An 18,553-nucleotide genomic window follows, 5' to 3' on the forward strand; every position below is an offset into this window, starting at 1 on the left:
GTCCGGTTGATTTCCAAATTCCACGGGCTATCACAGAATGATTCGCTTCTGCTTAATGTGGCTGAAGACGAAACCGCTTGCTTCAGGGGACAGTCACTTTTCATTTATTTCAAGAGACAATGAAACATACACAAAGGGTATGAAGCCTTTTCTAGTCATTTTGCATGGACATATAAGCTGCAGGAGGGCAGGGCCCCTTTGCTTCTTTTATTACCCATTGGCTCTTCAATGTTTAAAAATTATCAAGTGTCCACAAAATGGTCTGCAGAGCAGACACTCAATAGCATTTCACTGAACGAATGAAACCAGTCCAGATAAAAGGGATTACCTCCTTTAAAAAATTTTTATTACTGTCATGGGATATATCAATTTTTAAACTGATTTTGAATAGATGCTTTATATTTTCTAATACTGATTAGGTATTTTAGGAAGGTTGTATAATGCTGTTACCCACAGCATCAAATAGATGGAGTTACAGGGTGGACCATGTCCTGTCATAATGCATGGTGGGCGCTGGAATCCTAGCCCCCAGGTCCTCAGAACACAACCTAATCTGGAAATAGGGTCACTCCAGTTGTAATGGTTAAGATGAGGTCATTAGGGTGGGCCCCAAATCAGTGTGACTTGCGTTCTTTTAAAAGGGGAAATTTGGACACAGGCAGCATACGAGAATGCCATGTGACAGAGAAGGCACAGATCGGGGGGTTGCATCTAAAAGTTATGGGACACCAAAGATGGCCAGCAAACCGCTGGAATCAGGGGAAGAGGCATGAAACATTCTTCCTCACAGATCTCAGAAGGAACCCTGTCAACTGGGTTGATCTGGGACTTCTGGCCTTTAGCGCTCTGACCCATTACATTTCTGTGGTTTAATCCACCCAGCAAGACTCTGTTGCAGCAGCCCTAGCAAATTTAGCCCCAGGAGTTTAACCGAAAAAAAAAAAAAAAAATTCACTACATATTGAATAATTAAATGAAAAATCCTAAGAAGCTACAGGAACAGCCTACCTCATTAAAACTATTTACCGCATTTAGCATATTAATTACTTCTGAATTATGCATCGGTGTTTGTTGTCATTTACTTTAAAATATTAATTTACTGATTCTCAGTGTTTCTTCAATTTAATTCAATTCATTTCAACTTAAATTCAATAAGAGATTATTAGATGCCAATTGGGTCCTTGTTCCTGGGGTACCTACAGTAGAGATTATGAAAACAAATCATGATATGATAACTCCACTCAGTGCACTTACATTCTGCTTGGGAATCAAGATTTATTGCTTTTAAGTAAGTTGATATTGCAAGGCAGAATGTATTCAAGTGACAAATTTGTAGGAAAACGATATGAAAAGATCTGTGAATCAAAGGAAGATGTAGGAATTGAGGTAGATTATCAAATATGTGTAACATTTGATGGGAGTGGATAATGCTGGAGGCAGGGAGAGTGTACACGATACCAGCTAGAAAGAAATGATACCGTGGTCAAGCTGATGAAATGCCAAAGCAAAGATGCGAGAGAACTGAAAAGCATCAATAGGTGAATGCAACCAGATTTCTGAAATATCCATCCTTTGTACCAATTTTGTCACAGATATTAACACTGGGGGGAAATACTACAAAAATCCAGCTTTATAATATCCAAACGGTAGTCAATTTAAAAGATTGAAAAAGGCCCCTTTAATGGAGTTCCCATCGTGGCACGGTGGAAACAGATCTGACTAGCATCCATCAGGACGCAGGTTCAACCCTTGGTCTCTCTCAGCGGGTTAAGGATCCAGTGTTGCTGTGAGCTGTGGTGTAGGTTGCAGATGTGGCTTGGATCTGGCATTGCTGAGGCTGTGGTGTAGGCCAGCGGCTGCAGCTCCATTTCAAGCCCTAGCTTGGGAATCTCCATATGCCATGGGTGTGGCCCCAAATAAAAGACAAAAAAAAAAAAAAGCCCCCTTTAATGAAAAGAAAATAAAGCACTAGATCCCATGGCTGCGAGATAACCACTGTTAAGACTGTTGCTTATCCCTAGACACACACGTGCATGTGTATGTACACATGGATACACACATCTAATTTACTAAAATAGATGCATGTATTACATGCTGTCTGTTAAAATCTTTTTTTTTTAAACACATTTCCACTTTATTAAACATTCTTCTACAGCATCCTGAGCTGTGTGGCCACACAACATTCCATCAGTGGATATTCAGAAGTTTTGTGCTGGTGTACACAGGCCAGGGCTTTCACGTCCTCAGTTCTAATGTCGTAGGTGACGTGTTTCTATCATTGTTTCCCAGTCTTGGACTTGGAGAAGGAAGTAGATGTTTCATTTTACGAACATTCCAATGGCTCTCTGGAAGACAGGGCCGTAACGTCTGACACTGTCATAGCAACTCCCCAGAGGTCAGAGGGGTCAGGACAGAGGGGCAGGAATGCAAAAGATTGTTCCGCGGATTCTCTCTCTCCTCCCCACATCCTCCAAAAGAATGGAAAATTCTTCCCTCCATGTTCTCCACCCATTTTCCGTATGAAAATCGCAAAACAAGTCCATGCTAATGATCAAGAGAAAGGCCACCTGCGTCAGGAGATAAGCCTTGAAGGCAAAGGTGAGGGGCTTCTAGGGTGTCAGTACTGTTCCCTGTCTTGAGTTGGGTGCTGGTCCCACAGGTGTGTTCGGGTTGTGAATATCCCTCAAGCTGTATCCTTAAGATATGTTTTCGGTATGAATTTATAATCCAATTAGGAAGCTTTTTTAAAAAATTAAAAATAACAGCAGTTCTCAAGATGCTCAATATAGCAGCCAGGCTCTGTTTGTAAAGTTCTCAATGGAAGGAAACAGTCCGTCATCTTTTTCAGGATTTAACTCCGCTAGTTTTCTAACCAGATCTTAATCCCCACTATTCTTCTGAAATAGAGAGCCTTCAGATAGACAGCCCTTTCCTGCCACTGAAGAGTATAATAGTCCTAGATTAGAATAACAGGGCACAGGTCATATTTGGGTACAGATCTTAAAACATAAACATATTTAATTTCTCCACCCACTTGAGCCCTGTGGAAGTGTCTTACAGTGAGAATGACTCTTTGATTGTATTGCTTACAACCACGACTGACACTGAAATACTTTGCACACGTGATTTCATTTCACTTGACCATTTGTTACTAAGTGATCCCGGCTCTTTAGAATAAAGCACCCACTGTTCATGAACATAAGGATCCGGCGTGTTCTTTAACCTCATGCAACTCTTCTGGAGTCTCCGATCACGGAATTAGCAGCTTAGTCGCTTGGCCTCTGAAGGCTTTCACTTCTTTTCGTTATTTGGGCTTTTCTGCCTTGTAGTCTCAAGATTTTTTTAGACTTTGTATAATGGAATGGTATCTATCTGTGACATAAAAAGGGAACAAATCATGACTTCATCTGTAACAGAGCGGCGGTGGCGTTCATAGAGGAGACCTGAAAACCCTCATGTGCTGTGTCTTATTAACACTCTGCCTTACAGGTTAGAACACAAGCATGCTGACAATATTCCACTCAGTAACACTGCTTTACATAAGAGGAGTGCTTTAGAATCACTGCATTATGGTATTCAAAAATGCAAAATGAAAGAAAATATCAAGGTTAAGGTGGTTTTATTTTGCTAAGAAAAGCTCTTTCATAGGCCGTCACTGTGAATGAATGCAATTTAGCTCAAATTTGTAGAATGTTGATGAGGTTCCTTCTAATATTTGGATAGAAAGACCTAACCTTTCAATGCTTTTTATTGTGCCATAAGCTCTACAGCTTCTTCTACCATAAATTTCTCATCGTAAGACCTAAGTGTTTGGAAAGTTCAAGATGAGCATTTCTATTTTGCTGTTTACACATGGTACTTTTTGACCTTGGCAAATAAGACCAAAAAAAAAAAAAAAAGTGTTAGCACTTTTAGTGGTTAAAGATATAAACAGTGTCTATCCGACGTTACCAGCAATTCATCTGATTTTCCTCTCTCCTTCTCGCCTCTCTCTTTCCATCCTTGTCTGTCTGTCTGTCTCTCTCACATACACACACACACCTTGCATTGCCATTATGCGTGTCTTACTGGCTTGGTCTTAGGGACAGAAGCTCAGGTCCTAATGGAGTCACAGTGGGAGACTCTCTTGGTACTAGAACTCAGGCACTCTTACTCAATCGCAAGACTACCAGAGATCTATGAGTTCACACCTGAGAACATAGTCATGTTTTAAGGTTTGGTGTCAGATATAATTTTTATGGAGCCCCTATGGACGTTTCCCCCTTTGAAATTCTAGAATTTGTAAGCAGGGATGGTTTAGCTTGGGGGAACTAAGAACAACTGATGTAGTGAGAAAGGAGCTGCCCTGCGGGAGCCCCATTCTTCCCTCACTGGTCAGCCCAACTCCCATAAGCCTCCCTGTCACACGGGTGGTACACGTCTCCCCATCGCTGCCATCTTGCTATCACTGGTTCCAGAAACTCTGGAGGCTTCCGTGAACCAGCTCACGAACTTCCTAAAGATTGCCAGTTTCTGGTAGGGTGCTCCTTTAAAATGAGAATGATGTGGTTGGCTACAGTTTGGATGGTCACCATCAATCAGGCTGCTATCTGGCCTGAACTTTGAAACAATCCCACTGCGTTGAACGGTCTCACAAAACGTTTCTTTGGGCTGTCTCTTTATGAACATAGGGCATAACATACATCTTAAGCGGCCCGCGATAGTTTTGCTGATGACACCAATGTCGGTCCTTCAATCTTTCGATAATGTTTTTAATCATAAGCTTTAAAGCACAATTGTTTTTACCTTGAAATTCTTAAAAAATCTGTTATGAGACAGAAATAAGAGATTAATGGAGATCTTGCACAAAAAGATAAATGGCACCACCAGAATACCACAAAACTGGGGAAAAATTAATTGAACCTATACTTTTGATAAATATTTATTTTTTGCAGAAGAAAAATGCATACTAGTTTAAGCTGTCATTATACTAACCTACATCCTATTTTTCATATTATTAGTAATACATAATGTGGTAGTTTATATTCAAAAATAAAACTAGAATGTATATACCTCATGTATTTATCCAGGAATACACCAAGGTTACTATGGTTACGAAAAATCCATTACCTTTGAATACAGAATGAAAAAGTTTGACTTAAAGTGTGTGCTATTTATTATAGCAAACATCAACAGCCTTCGGGAGGTTCTCTAACTGGATTCATTTTTCAGTGTCACAACTGACCCACCACACTACTAGCTTATGCCCTATGCAAGGCAAAAAATTTGAACTGTATGCATTTTTAAATATATTTTGTACTAACTCAAGGTGCAGCAATGCCTTTGACTTTTAATGCTTCATATTTAAGAGAAAGAAGAAAAACATTACAGCCACCTAGAAGCTAAGTGGTTTTTGAATTGAAATGCATTTACTTTTACCTGTGCCCACCATGGTGGCAAGATCCATTTTTTACGCCTAACGGAAGAACGCTGGTTCTATGGGGAAACGTAAAAGGAAGCTACAAATAAATGGAGTAGGAGTGAGAAAAAAAATGGTCGACACTTTGAATATTTAGGAGGGGACATAAAGCCAAGGTATTCAGGAAAGTTTTGATGGTGTAGAAGGTGCAGGTGCTGGCAACCAGGAAAAAGAGGGTATGAAACATAGGTCTTCAAGAAATTTCGCAGTGAATCCTCCCCCCTGTTAATTCTTTGCTTATCAAGACGGATCAGCTGAAACAAAGTGAAATATAAATCACTAATAATCATGCAAAAAGTATGCAGGAAAACTAGTAGTTAAATATGCAAATAAAAGAGCATTTTCCACCTACAAAGGTGTCAGAGATTTAACGATATAGCATTCACTGCTGATGAAATTTTCTGGAAAACAATGCGAAAAATGTATATCAGATATTCTGCGTAGGCTTGCTAGTTCTAACTTAGCTATTCCCCTTTTAGAGACCTGGCAAACAGTAGTATTTGTCACCAAATATTTAAAGTAGAGATAAATCAGAAACGCTTGAATTTTCAAGGGGTTAAATGTCTTGTGTACATTCATAAGATGGAACGTGGCATCATTCAAATACTTCAAAATAATTTTAGAAAAACTCTTTGTGCTGTGGGATCTGTTTAAAATAAGGGAATAGGCAAAGTTTCAAAATGCACGTTATTGTCTGATTCTGTTAAAATGAACAAAGTGCTAGAAGAAATTACATCAAACATTAGGAGTTTCTATCTGTAAGGTGGAATTATCAGGTATTAGATACCTGAATGTGTCCAATTATCTTCAGTAAGCATATGCTACTTTTATAATTAAAAATATTATCAAGTATTTCTCCAACCTAGTAGACTGCATCTTCCATTTCTCAGGCCATGAATTGACATTTCAGCACTGGAGATACCCACTTTGGTGACCCTACACTCTCACTATTACTGACAGTACCAGCCCCCACAAATAGAAGTTCCACCTACAAACTACTCAGCATGGAAAGGGTATTATGTCACAAAAATCCTGACACAAAGACAAGCAATGAGTAGAAACAGCATCATAGGTGCAGGGTATGAAGAGACAGCATGGATTTAAAATGACTGTAGAGGGAATTCCTGTCACCGCGCAGCAGAAATGAATCGACTAGTATCCATGAGGATGCGGGTTTGATCCATGGCCTCCCTCAGTGGGTCAGGGATCCAGCATTGCTGTGAGCTGTGGTGTAGGCTGCAGACACAGCTCGGATCCCATGGTGCTGCTGTGGCTGTAGTGTTGGCCAGCAGCTATAGCTCGGATTCGACCCCTAGCCTGGAACTTCCATATGCCGCGGGTGCAGTCCTAAGAAAGCAAAAAAAAAAATAAAATAAAATAAATAAAACAACATAAAATAAAATGTCTAGAGGCTAAAGCAGGTCCCAGTGGCTAGAGCAGTTTCCTCCATCGGTATTCTCCTGTCTGACTTCAAACAGCCAGATTCCCATTCCCATTCTGTCTTCTTTGTGGTTCCCAGTGAACAGGTGAACTCTGAGGACATAAAGGACCTAAATCTAGTGCATATCACAGGTATAAAATCTTAGATGTTCTTCAGAAAACTAAATATAGAACTACCACGTGATCCAATAATCCCATTCCTAGGCATATATTTAGACAAAACTTTCATTCAAAGTCATGCATGCACCCCTATGTTCCTTGCAGCACTATTCACAATAGCCAAGACATGGAAACAACCTAAATGTTCATCAACAGACAAATGGGTTAAGATGATGTGGTACATGTATACAGTGGAACACTACACAGCCATAAAAAAGAATGCCATTTGCAGCAACATGGATCCAACTAGAAATTGTCCTACTTAGCAAGAGAAAGACAAACACCATGTGATATCCCTTACATGTGGAATATAAGTGGCACAAATGAACCTATCTACAAAACAGAAACAGACTCAGAGAGTCAGAGAGGATAGACTTGTGGTTGCCAAGGTGGAGGGGGGAAGAGGTAGAATGGACTGGGAGTTTGGGGTTGGCAGATGCAAATGTATTACCTTTAGAATGGATAAGCAATGAGATCCTACTGTATACCACAGGGAACTTTATCCTGTCTCTTGGGATAGAACATGATAGAAGATATTAGAAAGAGATGTGTGTGAACATATATACATATAATACACACACACATATATATATGACTGGGTCACCATGCTGTAGAGCATAAATTGACACAACACTGGAAATCAACTATACTTGAATAAAAATAAAAAAAAAATTAAAGGCCATTTTATGCAGATTGAATGCAATTGGAAAATCTCAAGAAAAGTGGGCATTCAGCCCATGCTAATAGAGAAGATACCTCAGGGTACTCTGAGGAGCTGAAGTGTGTTCTACAAAATTCACATGTTGATGCCTTAACCCCCACCCGGCCCTACCCCACCGCCCCTTTCCATGTGACTGCATTTGGGGAGAGGCCTTTTAAAGAGGTGATGAAGGTTAAAGGAGATTAGGAGGATAGCGCCCTGATCCAGCAGTTCTGATGCGCCCACAGGAAGAGGAAGAGACACCAGGAGTGTCCACAGAAGAAAGGCCATGTGGGGACACAGGAGGAAGGTGGCTGTCTGCAAGTCAAGGAGATGGGTCTCAAGAGAAACCCAACCTGCCAACACCTCGAGCTCGGATTTCTAGCCTCCAGAACTGTGCGAAATACATGTCTGTGGCTTAAGCCACCTAGTCTGCGGTGTTTGCTTATGGGAGCCCTCGAAGATTAATACAGGGGCTTTGGGGCTTGTAATCAGGCTTCCATCTCTCTTTCAGAGTTGTTGTGAGGAATAATAAAACGAATTCAATAAGCGAAATGTGTACAGATTACAGCAAGTCCAGATAGACCCAGCTTTGAATCAGTTCTTCCAATTATCGACCAGGATTTTCGGACATGTCCGGGCCTCAGTTTTACTGGATATCACACTTGAACCATCACGTACATCTCTGAACTCCATCACGACGTTTTTGGCTTAGTTCTTCTCCTTAGTGACCCATATCCCACCCCCACTGTGTTTTGTATCTCCTGCCCTTTGGAGATAAAAGCCATCAGAAATACAGTTGCTTGTGAGTGGCCAAGGAAGAGAGAGAAAAAAATGTGATGAGTATTATCAGAGATACAATCTTTAAAAATCTACATAAAGAGTGACAACTATTGAAGAATACACTGTTGCTCTAGCTAGAGAAGATGCTTACAGACGTTAGAAAATATTCCACTTTCTATTATATGGGGGGGGGGGGGCGTCTGTTATACCGTAGTAACATCTGCCACAATTTTTCACTGCAGACTGTAGTTATGTGAGTCAGTCCAGCTTAATACGCAATTAGTATCACATTTCGGGTGGCATGAGAAATCAGTGTGAACTCCGGCCCCTCTCCTCCCCTTGCTGTTCTGTTTCTGTATTTGCACAGCATCACCTCATGGGGCATTCTGCACACTTTGGAAATCTCTGAGGCTCATGGTTTGAGCCTGTGGACCACGTCAGTGTTTGCTTCTGCCCAGGGAAGGGATCTTTCTTTCTTTTTCTCTGGTTTCTAGCTTTCCCCCCTCTTTCCCGAGTCCTTTTTCTTTCCCACCCCATGCCTACCCACGCCTGCTGCCCTTTGCTGTCTCCTTTCTTGGTTCCCAGCAGTGAGCTAGCATCATTCACTCACTTAGTCAACGCTGTTCTAGCTGCTGTCTGTGATCAGTCCTAGAGGTACAGTTTTGAACAAGACAGATTTGGTCATGTCCTTAAGATGTTCATGGTTTGGTAGGACAAACCACAAAGTAATCAACCAGCCTTATTCAAGACAATGTGAACCAAAAAGGGCAGCTTAAAGGCATTCAGCGACTATCCAGGGGGCATGCCTAACTCACACTCGGGGAGTCAGAGAAGGCTTCTCGAAGGAAATGTTTATTTGAACCTAAGGTGGGTGCTTTCCCCAACCCGTATGATGATGCATTTGGTTCTACAGAGGTGCTCTGTGTAATAATTATTAATACTTGGGTAACATTTATCCCATGGTCCATTTTCATTCTTCTGAAATAATTTCTGGGTGCATTAACTTATGAAGCAATGCCTTCGGATTACACTTCTTAGGACAAATGTAATGATTTTTAGTTTATTTTTAGTATGTAAATTTTTAGAATTCTAGCTCCCTTCCAAGTCCGGAATAAGTGCCCTTATTCCCATTTTCCAGTTTCAGAAGTTAAGTAAGTAAGACTGCATGCTCTTCCTTGTAGCAGCAATGCTTGCAATGGTATCCAAGTCTGCTCCTCCGAGGCTGTGTGGCCTTCAGGAAGTAGCTTAACCTTTCTGCGCCTCGATGGCATTTGTAAAATGGGGGTAATGATAACACCGACTTCACAGAGTAAGTATTACAGACTTCTACCACCCACGATGAATTAAAAAAAGTAATGGACTAGAGAGGCCCCAAAATGAGAGCTCTGAGAATGGAACTGGATGAATGCCACATCCAGTCCCGCTATGCCTCATTCCTGCATCTGTATGTATCATCATGAAGTCGTGAGGTCCGGGCGGGGGAGAGGCAACGTCTTGCTGATTCCCCATTTCAACCTTAGTACCTGGCGTTGATGTGAAGGACCGAATACATAAATAATCAATCCTGTCTCCGACTCTAACCTGTTATGACCTTTCATGAAGAATTTAATATCTCCAAGGCCTCAGTTTTTCATCAGTCAATATTTGATTAATGATGTCTCACCTAAATAGTCACATATGGTATATAAAATCTCTAACCAGTATCGCTACTACACAAATAGAAACACGATTCAGACGCCAGGTAGCTCTCGGCCTCTCATGCTGCACGAGGCTTCCAGCAAGTCACTTATGGATTATTACACTTCATGATACGACGTGGACAGAGGTACTATTTTCTTCTCAAATGGTCTAAAATTCAGACCACATGGAGTCACACTTCTGAGTCTTAAGATTATTTCCAAGCTGTTAACTCATGCGCCAGGGACAACTATTCCAAAGGACATCATTGCCTCAACCAGGCACCGTGAGCATGGCTGGGACCACACTGGGTCCCAGCGTCCATCCTGTGATCAGCTGGAGGCAGAGGACGTAAATGCTGAGCTCTCTATGTGGATACATTTCCAAGCTCCCGCCATCCCCCATCCACACCTGAGCAAAGGTATATTCGTAGAAAGACTCAGGTAAGGAGTGGTGGGGTCTAGGGCAGAGAACATGCAATAAGACAGGCTTGGGGACGGGGTACAACAGGAGCCCTTTTCCATTTTTCCAGCTTTGGCTTCGCTATAAGTGTGATGTCACCATAAAGATCATGGAATTCGAGGGATTTAACAGGCAGCAAAAATAAGCAGCCCAACTTAACCGCACTATAAACTACAGTTATCTGAAACATAGGACATATTGGTTTGCAATTGCGTATATTCTAACATAGACTCTAACTATTGACTGACACCTAAAGACGTCTTACCTGTGACTGTGCAGTTCTCTCCATTGCCTGCATAGATGAGCATCCCATCCATATATAAAGAGTACTGAGTTATAGGACCATTGGCTTTTCTGGGTGGATTCCAGGAGAGCAACAAAGAATTGGGAAGGGATGTGGCTACTGGAGGCTGAACCTCTTGTGGGGCTGTCAGGGGGGGAAAAATAAAAGATTTATAGAGTCTAATTTTAGTTAACTTTTCTAATTCAAGCTTTTCACACCCAAACCAATGAATCATGGGATAAACCTGAAATCCCAAGCATGGAAATGTTTGATTCATGGGAGGCTTGTCCGTAATTGCTGTAGGAATGGTACAACGTAACTGTCCTGAATTTATGAGAATTTGCATCCACGATGGGTGGGAAGTATTTCTACTAGCTCACTTGATGGAGGCTTGTGTTACTTCACCAAAAGTACTATGAACCCATAATTTCTGCTGGAGCCTGTGCCTATGAAGGCAAATGAAACAGACAGCATCCCTACTTTTGAGGAGCTTTTGATCTACAATGGGCCGTGTTAGTGAGAACAGTTCATATTCAATATTAAAAAACCTATATGCAGTCATAGAAATAGCCAGCAAATATAGAATTAGTTAATTGCACATGAAAACTACATTGAGTTTTTTTTTTTTTTAAATAGAGTCTGTTCATTTTCCATAATGGCCAATGAATTAGCATCACAGGAACTAAAAAAAAAAATTTAGAAGTGGATCCTAACATACCTATCATTCAGTGAATTGGTAATAAACGTAAGGAGGAAAAGAAATTAGGAATTCCTTTAAAAATAGAAAGGAAATGGGGAATTGGATGAGTAAAAATCCCTCTGGGGTCTAGCTGTGAAGTAGGTGCAGAGGGCACCAGACAAAACCCAGACAGAGGCTGGAGTGGATGTAGAGAAAATGATGAGATGCAGGACAATCTGGTCCATGTTGAAAGTCATTGTAAAAGGGGAATGACGAGCATGTGCCCGAGCAGAAGTAAAGACACACTAAGAGAAGCACGGCTAAGCCTGGTAGATGGAGAGAAGGTGGAGAAAAACACAGCGGATGGGCCCCTAATGATGCGGTCCAGGTAGCGGTCTGGTCAGGTCAGGTGCAAGGCATACCGGACAAAGGGTCCCAAGAAGGATTTTACAGACTCTTCTCTTTTGTCCTGGTCTCCTCAGATAGGCCATTGTCTTTCTCTCACACATCTTTTGGGCAAGTGGTACTTGCTTAAAGGATTTAAAAGAGGGAGCGGGGGAGAGCAAGTGGGAGGTGGCGTGGACTGATGCTGGGAAAGACAGTGGCAGACTCTCCTCCTACAGATCAAGCTTTTAAATCTCTGAAATAACTTTACAACTAGACAGTAAAAGAGATGCATTATCCCTCTCATGCAGGAGAGAGAAATACGAAGTAACAATGCTTCAAATGTTTTGAGAGCTGTTATTTCTTAACGCCAGGCCTTCTGAGGCTTGAGCAAAGCTTTCGCTCTGGCGTGCTAAAATATTTTCTCTTTCCCACTGCCTTCCTCACGTAGGCTTTCTGAAACATTAATTTATGCCAACAGTTTGTAAGTTCCAAGTACAACAAAAGTGAGACCCAAGTCGGAAGGCACCGGGACGTGATTAATCACGCCTCCGTTGGCGTTTGGCGGTTCCATCATACCGAAATAATTGTTGCCTGTGCTGCTGTTTAGCAGTTAAAAGAGACCATGGAAATCAACCGTTTGATTCTCAATTTCATACTGTGCCATACAATCAATTCTTTTTAGTCAGACTGTCTCTAGATTTACTTCTGAGCCATAGTAAAATGAGGAAGCTTTCATTAATCTTTCAGATGCTTCATATTAATGACAAGGCTCTTGCATGAACAATGTAACAGCAATTAAAAAGCCCATTAATCTGCATTACAGCTATTAAAGATGCATGTCATTAAAGGGTATGGAGTTTGATTCATTTTCGCACCCCCCCAAAAAATGGAGCAATTATGGCCTGGCAAATGCACTTTGTCATCAAATTAGGTTGGGGTTTTCTAGCAAATGGCCTTGCAGCATTTAGCTCTTCTCCTATTTTATTATTCATGACTGAAATGTGGAAGTCAAGACCTTTGAAATTACTTTACCTTCTTGTGGAGTAGAGACGTTCAGTGCATGTGAGCTCTCGGTGCAGCCAGCCAAAGTGCACGCCGTCAGGGTTACTGCATAGTTTTTGAAGGGGAGCAAGCCTGTCAATACGCCTATAATAAAAGGGGGACAAAAAGAGGTTTTCATGTTTACCATAGGACGCTGTAGCCGGTGTGTGTGTGTGCATGTGTGAAGGTAGAGAGAGAGATGGAAACAAAAATCTATGCTTCTTTAATTCCTTTTCCTGCCTGTGTGCTGACGGCACAATGGAGTGTGACTAGGGAGACAAAATTGTGAGACCAACTTCTGGTTAAGACAGCTGAAAACAGTCTTTTCCCAAATGTGCTGCTCAGGACACTAAGGCCCTGAGATGTGTCCCCTGTAACATGGGGGGGGGGGGGGGTGTGTGCGGCTTCCACGTATAGTCCGCAAAGCAGAACACAGTGTGTCTGATAGGAAAGATGCCAAGCATCCCATTCCAGACCCTAAACCTCCTGCAGAAACAAAACCATTTAATTTTCTTTTACCTCCCATTTTTCAGCCTTATTTAACGAGAGAGTCCCTTTTTTTTAATGCGACATCTATTAACGCACGTTAGGAAATGCTGCTCCCAAGAGTGACTTCATTATTGGAACGGTAGGATACACCTATCCAAACTATTTGTTCATGTTGCCACGAACAAATATGCAAATCAACATAGTTGAACAATGAGCAAATTAGATAATTATGCTTTTGTACTTCTACCTACAAAATTATGAGTTTATTTAATTAAGACACCTGTCTTAAATGGAAGCGTTGCACATGGAGGGGTTGAATTCTCCTGACTCGGTGGTGGATATATAAGATTTGTTCAGTAATTAAAAGTACCTGCAGAAATGAAAACACATTTTGTTTACTGGTGTTTATAATCAAGGCAGAGGCTCTTTATTGAGTTAATCCTGTGGATTTTAAAGAGTATCAAATATGTAATTTGTGTTTTGCTCACCCCTGGTTTTCGTTGCAGTTTTGAGAGCTGTTTTCATCCGTAATCCTATGGATTTTGCCGTCATTCTTATGAAAAGATGGTTCTGTTCAGAGTATCCTTTTATTGAGTGAACGTAACGACTGTTTTAACAAGTTATTATGTCACGGCTTGCATCATTTAAAAACAAATTTTAACATACATGTTTGCCTACTTCCTTTCCCCAACAGAAAGAACAAAAAAAGGAAGGAAGATCAGGACGAGGCGAAGACCACAGCTATTGGTTGCTTTGGCACTTCCCACTGGCCCCGAGCCCCAGGGCCGCCTGCAAGTCTCCATTCTCGCAGCTCCCCAAGCCTCCCCCTGGGTTACTGACTCCTCCTGTCTGCACCTGGCACCATCGTCTTAGCCTGTGGCCAAAGAAGACAGTGAGCCAGTGAACTAACACACACACACACACACACACACGTGTGGCCATCTCATGCCAAATCCAGCTCTAATTTCAAAACTCTTTCCTGTTGTCACTTTCTGATTGTCGTCTTCTCGTGAACCTCACAGACCACGACCCATGTTCTGAGCTCATCTTCAGAAGTTATTTCTCTTTCCACGAAATGTCTTAAAGGCAAGCTCACAGCATCACACATGCACGTGTGAGTCCTGTAGTGGCGTAGTGTCAAGAGCAAAGATGCTGGGGCCAGACTGCCTGGGTTCAAATGCCAAGTCTAGAAGTCCCTGGTGGCCTAGTGTTTAAGGATCTGGGGTTGTCACTGACCGTGGTGGTTCCAATAACTGCTGTGGCGTGGGTTCGATCCCTGGCCCGGGAGCTTCCACATGCTGTGGATGTGGCCAAAAACAAAAGTCAAGTCTATTACTGTACTGATGCGTTGCTGGGTTTGTTGTTCAGACCTTTGTGCCATAGTTTCCTCATCTGGAAACAGACAATAATAACACCTAACTTGAAGGAGAGGCCTCACGGGGACAACATAGCATCACGGGGATGTGAGACGCAGACCCGATAGTCGTCCCGGCAGAGTGTTACTGTGAGAATGAACCACGTTTAGGAACATAACGTGCTCGACCCAGAGCCGTGCGAGGGGAGAGCTCTAGCACGGAGCCACGCCAGCCTGAACCTGGTTACCACCAGCAACCAGTTTCTGCCCGCCCTATGTGACGAAAAACACTGATTTCCCTCTTTGAAGATCACGAGTGATCCTTCACATCCCAGACCAAGTAACCCTTCCTCAATCCCGATTCTCCTCCCCTTCCTGGACTTTGCATCCCTCAGAGTCCTTCCCTGCCACAGAATTTTCTTAACAGGTTCTCCTTCGTGACTGAGAGCGCCCGCCTTTTCTTACCAACTTGCTTTCCTTTCACAGGTCCCTTAAATAGCATTTCTTTTCTTTTCTTTCTTTGTGGTTTTTTTATTTTTTATTTTTTTTTATTTTCCCACTGTACAGCAAGGGGGTCAGGTTATCCTTACATGTATACATTACAATTACAGTTTTTCCCCCACCCTTTCTTCTGTTGCAATATGAGTATCTAGACAAAGTTCTCAATGCTATTCAGCAGGATCTCCTTGTAAATCTATTCTAAGTTGTACCTGATAAGCCCACGCTTTTTAAACAAATTTGAATCCCCAAGCTCCTTTCTTATTCTAAACTCTTCCTTTCTTAGTGCATCAAGCCTCATCTCTCCCTTGGACCTGCAGACTTCACATCTCTCAGCCAAGCTCTGCTTCTGATTTCTGCCCACAGGGCAGGTAGACCACCTGGTTAGTTGTTCAACTAGCACTTCACTCTCAACACGCCCCTGTCCAGACCCGGCAGATTAAACTATTTCACCAGCTTCATTGTTTTTTCCTGTTTCTTAATGGCTCTATCATGATCCCTACATTCCAGGTTCAAAACTAAGATATCTCTGTGAGATGTAGCCTAGTCTGTCTATCCTTTGAAAAGCTTTGGCCTTTGTCATGTCTTTCTTTTTGCCAAGTTCAAATCTATTGCAAGTCTCAGTAAGGTAAGCTGCACGTCTGAATTGGTATAGTGCCATGCCACCAAGAAAGAAATCGCCCCCCTGCCCCCAGAAAATGGAACTTTTCATACTTTAGTGAGCAAAAAAATGAATTGGGACATGAGGTTAATTCGCTCGGTTCATCTCTTAACCACCTAGATGGTATTGCCTCCCCCAGAGGGGCCTGGCTTCACTGGGGTACAGGAAGAATTTGTCCAAAAGGGCACAGTGGCTATCTCCAGTTTGGTTCTCTAAAATCTTGAGTACAAAGACGTGTCATAGATCCAGATAGTATTATCACAGGGAAACATACACAGGAGTTCCATTCGTTGCAAAACACTTTATCCTAAGACATTATTCCTGTCCAAATCACAGCTGAAGTGCAGTGCTAGAACTGCGACTTCTATCAGCTTAACAAGAAAGGCATTAATAAAGACTGTAAGAAGGGTCATATCAAACCAGATCCTGAATCCAGATTGGCTAATGGGGCCTTCAGTGTCTTATTTAACCTTTCTTGCCTTTACTAAAGGAGTTACTTTGTATGTGTATGTATGTATCATGAAATTCCTTTGCTAATTTCTCCCCCTTAAATGGTTAGGACTTTAAAAAACAGGCAACATTCCTCCCAGCAAACCTGCATTCTCCAGCTCTGTGCTTTGGTGGAGAAGTTTACCAAATTGTATTTCATAGAAAAATCCTGAGATTCTTAAAGAACTATGCTGGAGAGAAACTAGATCATCTTTCAGTCCATTTATCAAAGTGCCCACGTTTCCCATCTCCAGGCAGGTGAAACAATAATAACCAGTGAGAAATGAGAGCTGCGAAATAGAAAATAGGAAAAAAGAAAAAAAAAGAAGAAGCAAGCGGACGTTTTGGTTCTTGCCAACGCTGAATCACAGGTGGACAGTTCTGGATAGCATGTAAATTACACTTGCAAAAAATGTGCTGTACTTTCTGAGGTGGAGGTGGCATTTCTTTTCCTATTTCCAATGGGGATCTGGCTTATAATGTTGGGTCTCAGAGATGAAGTTTGTTAGAGCATTGGAATAATTTCCCCTAAATACAGGTTAGTATTATCTACTCCAGTAAGAAGAGCAGTGTAATGATTTAGCATTTTCTCTCCTCTTGTCAGGTTATAATCAGGGTGGGGTAGAGGAAGGGGCTGGTCAACCAAATAGTCCTCACCAAATCAGAATCATAACAAAGTCACCTATCACCTGGGACGTGTGGTTGACCTCTTTTGTTTCTCAGTATGGAGAGTTTACCAGGATGGATTAAAGCTGATGCTCATAAAACGTTATGCTATTACCAAAGAGTACATATATTCTGAGACTGGACAAGATAGCCTTTCTTGAGATATCCCAGAGACCACTGAATTTCCGGCCCAACGGCCTTACTTTAGGTGTCAGAGTCATACTTGGATTATATACTTTCTAGGAAAAGAAGTAGAACTATATGACAATATATTATCATCAAAAAATATTTATCAACTTCTCTTCTATATGCCTCTGGGCAAGGTGCTAAAGAATATAGCTGATCTTTACATGGTGTTTTGTTTGTTTGTTTGTTTTAAGGTATAAGAACATTCATTATGTTGCATAACAAAAATTCTAGAGGAAGGTGATTTCAAGGTTGGTCCAGAAGTTCAATTACATCATTCCATCTTGAAACCCAAGCCCACTGACTTAATTTTTAAGCATCTACACCCATGGATATGGAATGGTTGCCACAGTCATCACAGGTGGACATGACAATATTCAGCAAAGAATTTCCCAGGAGCCTCTGTTTTTTTTGAGTCATACGGCCCTCTAATCCCATTTGCCCATTATATATACATATATGTGTGTATATTTTATTGGAATATAATTGACTTACATGTTGTGTGAGTTTCAGGTGTACAGCAAAGTTTATCAGTTCTACATGTACATATGTCCATTCTTTTTCAGACTCATTTTCTATATAGGTTATTACAAAGTACTGAGTAGATTTCCCTGTGCTATATGGTACTTCCTTGTTACTTATCTATTTTATATATAGTACTGTGTATATATGTTAACCTCCTAATTAAGGTTTCTCACCTAAGAAAATATTTGAGCTAGCAGGGCTCTATCGATAACAACAATGCCTAGATAAATACATAAAGTGGGATGCATGCCATACATATCAAGGGCACAAGGGCATTTATAAGATCCAGACTTCCCTTCCAAGGTGATAGGAGCTGGGCCTTGAATTAAAGACAAAGAGAGAGAAAAAAAAAAAGGATAATCATTCTAAGTATATTTCAGTATGAAGTAAAGATATAATTAAATATAATAAAAATAATAAAAACTGATACTGAAAAATAGGCAGAGAGACATATTTAGAGGAGACTCCCAGAGAGAAATATATGGCACATATTCTGTGTCCACAGAAAACCCACTAGGATAAAGAGGAGTCTAGTTTCCTGGATGGCACCTGAGCTGTTTAAAATCAAGAGGCATATCCTGACAGTGAAAACTTTTAAGACTGGTTTGGATATGAA

General features: G+C 41.4%; 1 protein-coding gene across 1 annotated transcript in view; it reads right to left on the reverse strand.

Moving 5' to 3' along the window:
- USH2A (usherin) overlaps positions 1 to 18,553 on the reverse strand; it is an 837,868-nt gene that overhangs the window by 447,016 nt on the left and 372,299 nt on the right. Inside the window, exons 32-33 of the mRNA XM_021064292.2 lie at positions 13,061 to 13,174; positions 10,945 to 11,106 (exon numbers count right to left, since the gene is read on the reverse strand). Of these exons, the coding sequence (XP_020919951.2) occupies positions 10,945 to 11,106; positions 13,061 to 13,174 (276 nt within the window). The remainder of the gene's footprint in view (positions 1 to 10,944; positions 11,107 to 13,060; positions 13,175 to 18,553) is intronic.

Source organism: Sus scrofa, chromosome 10 (genome assembly GCF_054392235.1).
Source record: "Sus scrofa isolate SSC_HxYL_T2T_F1_AM1 chromosome 10, Sscrofa_HxYL_maternal_Yorkshire_Landrace_v2.0, whole genome shotgun sequence".
Lineage (NCBI taxonomy): Eukaryota > Metazoa > Chordata > Mammalia > Artiodactyla > Suidae > Sus > Sus scrofa.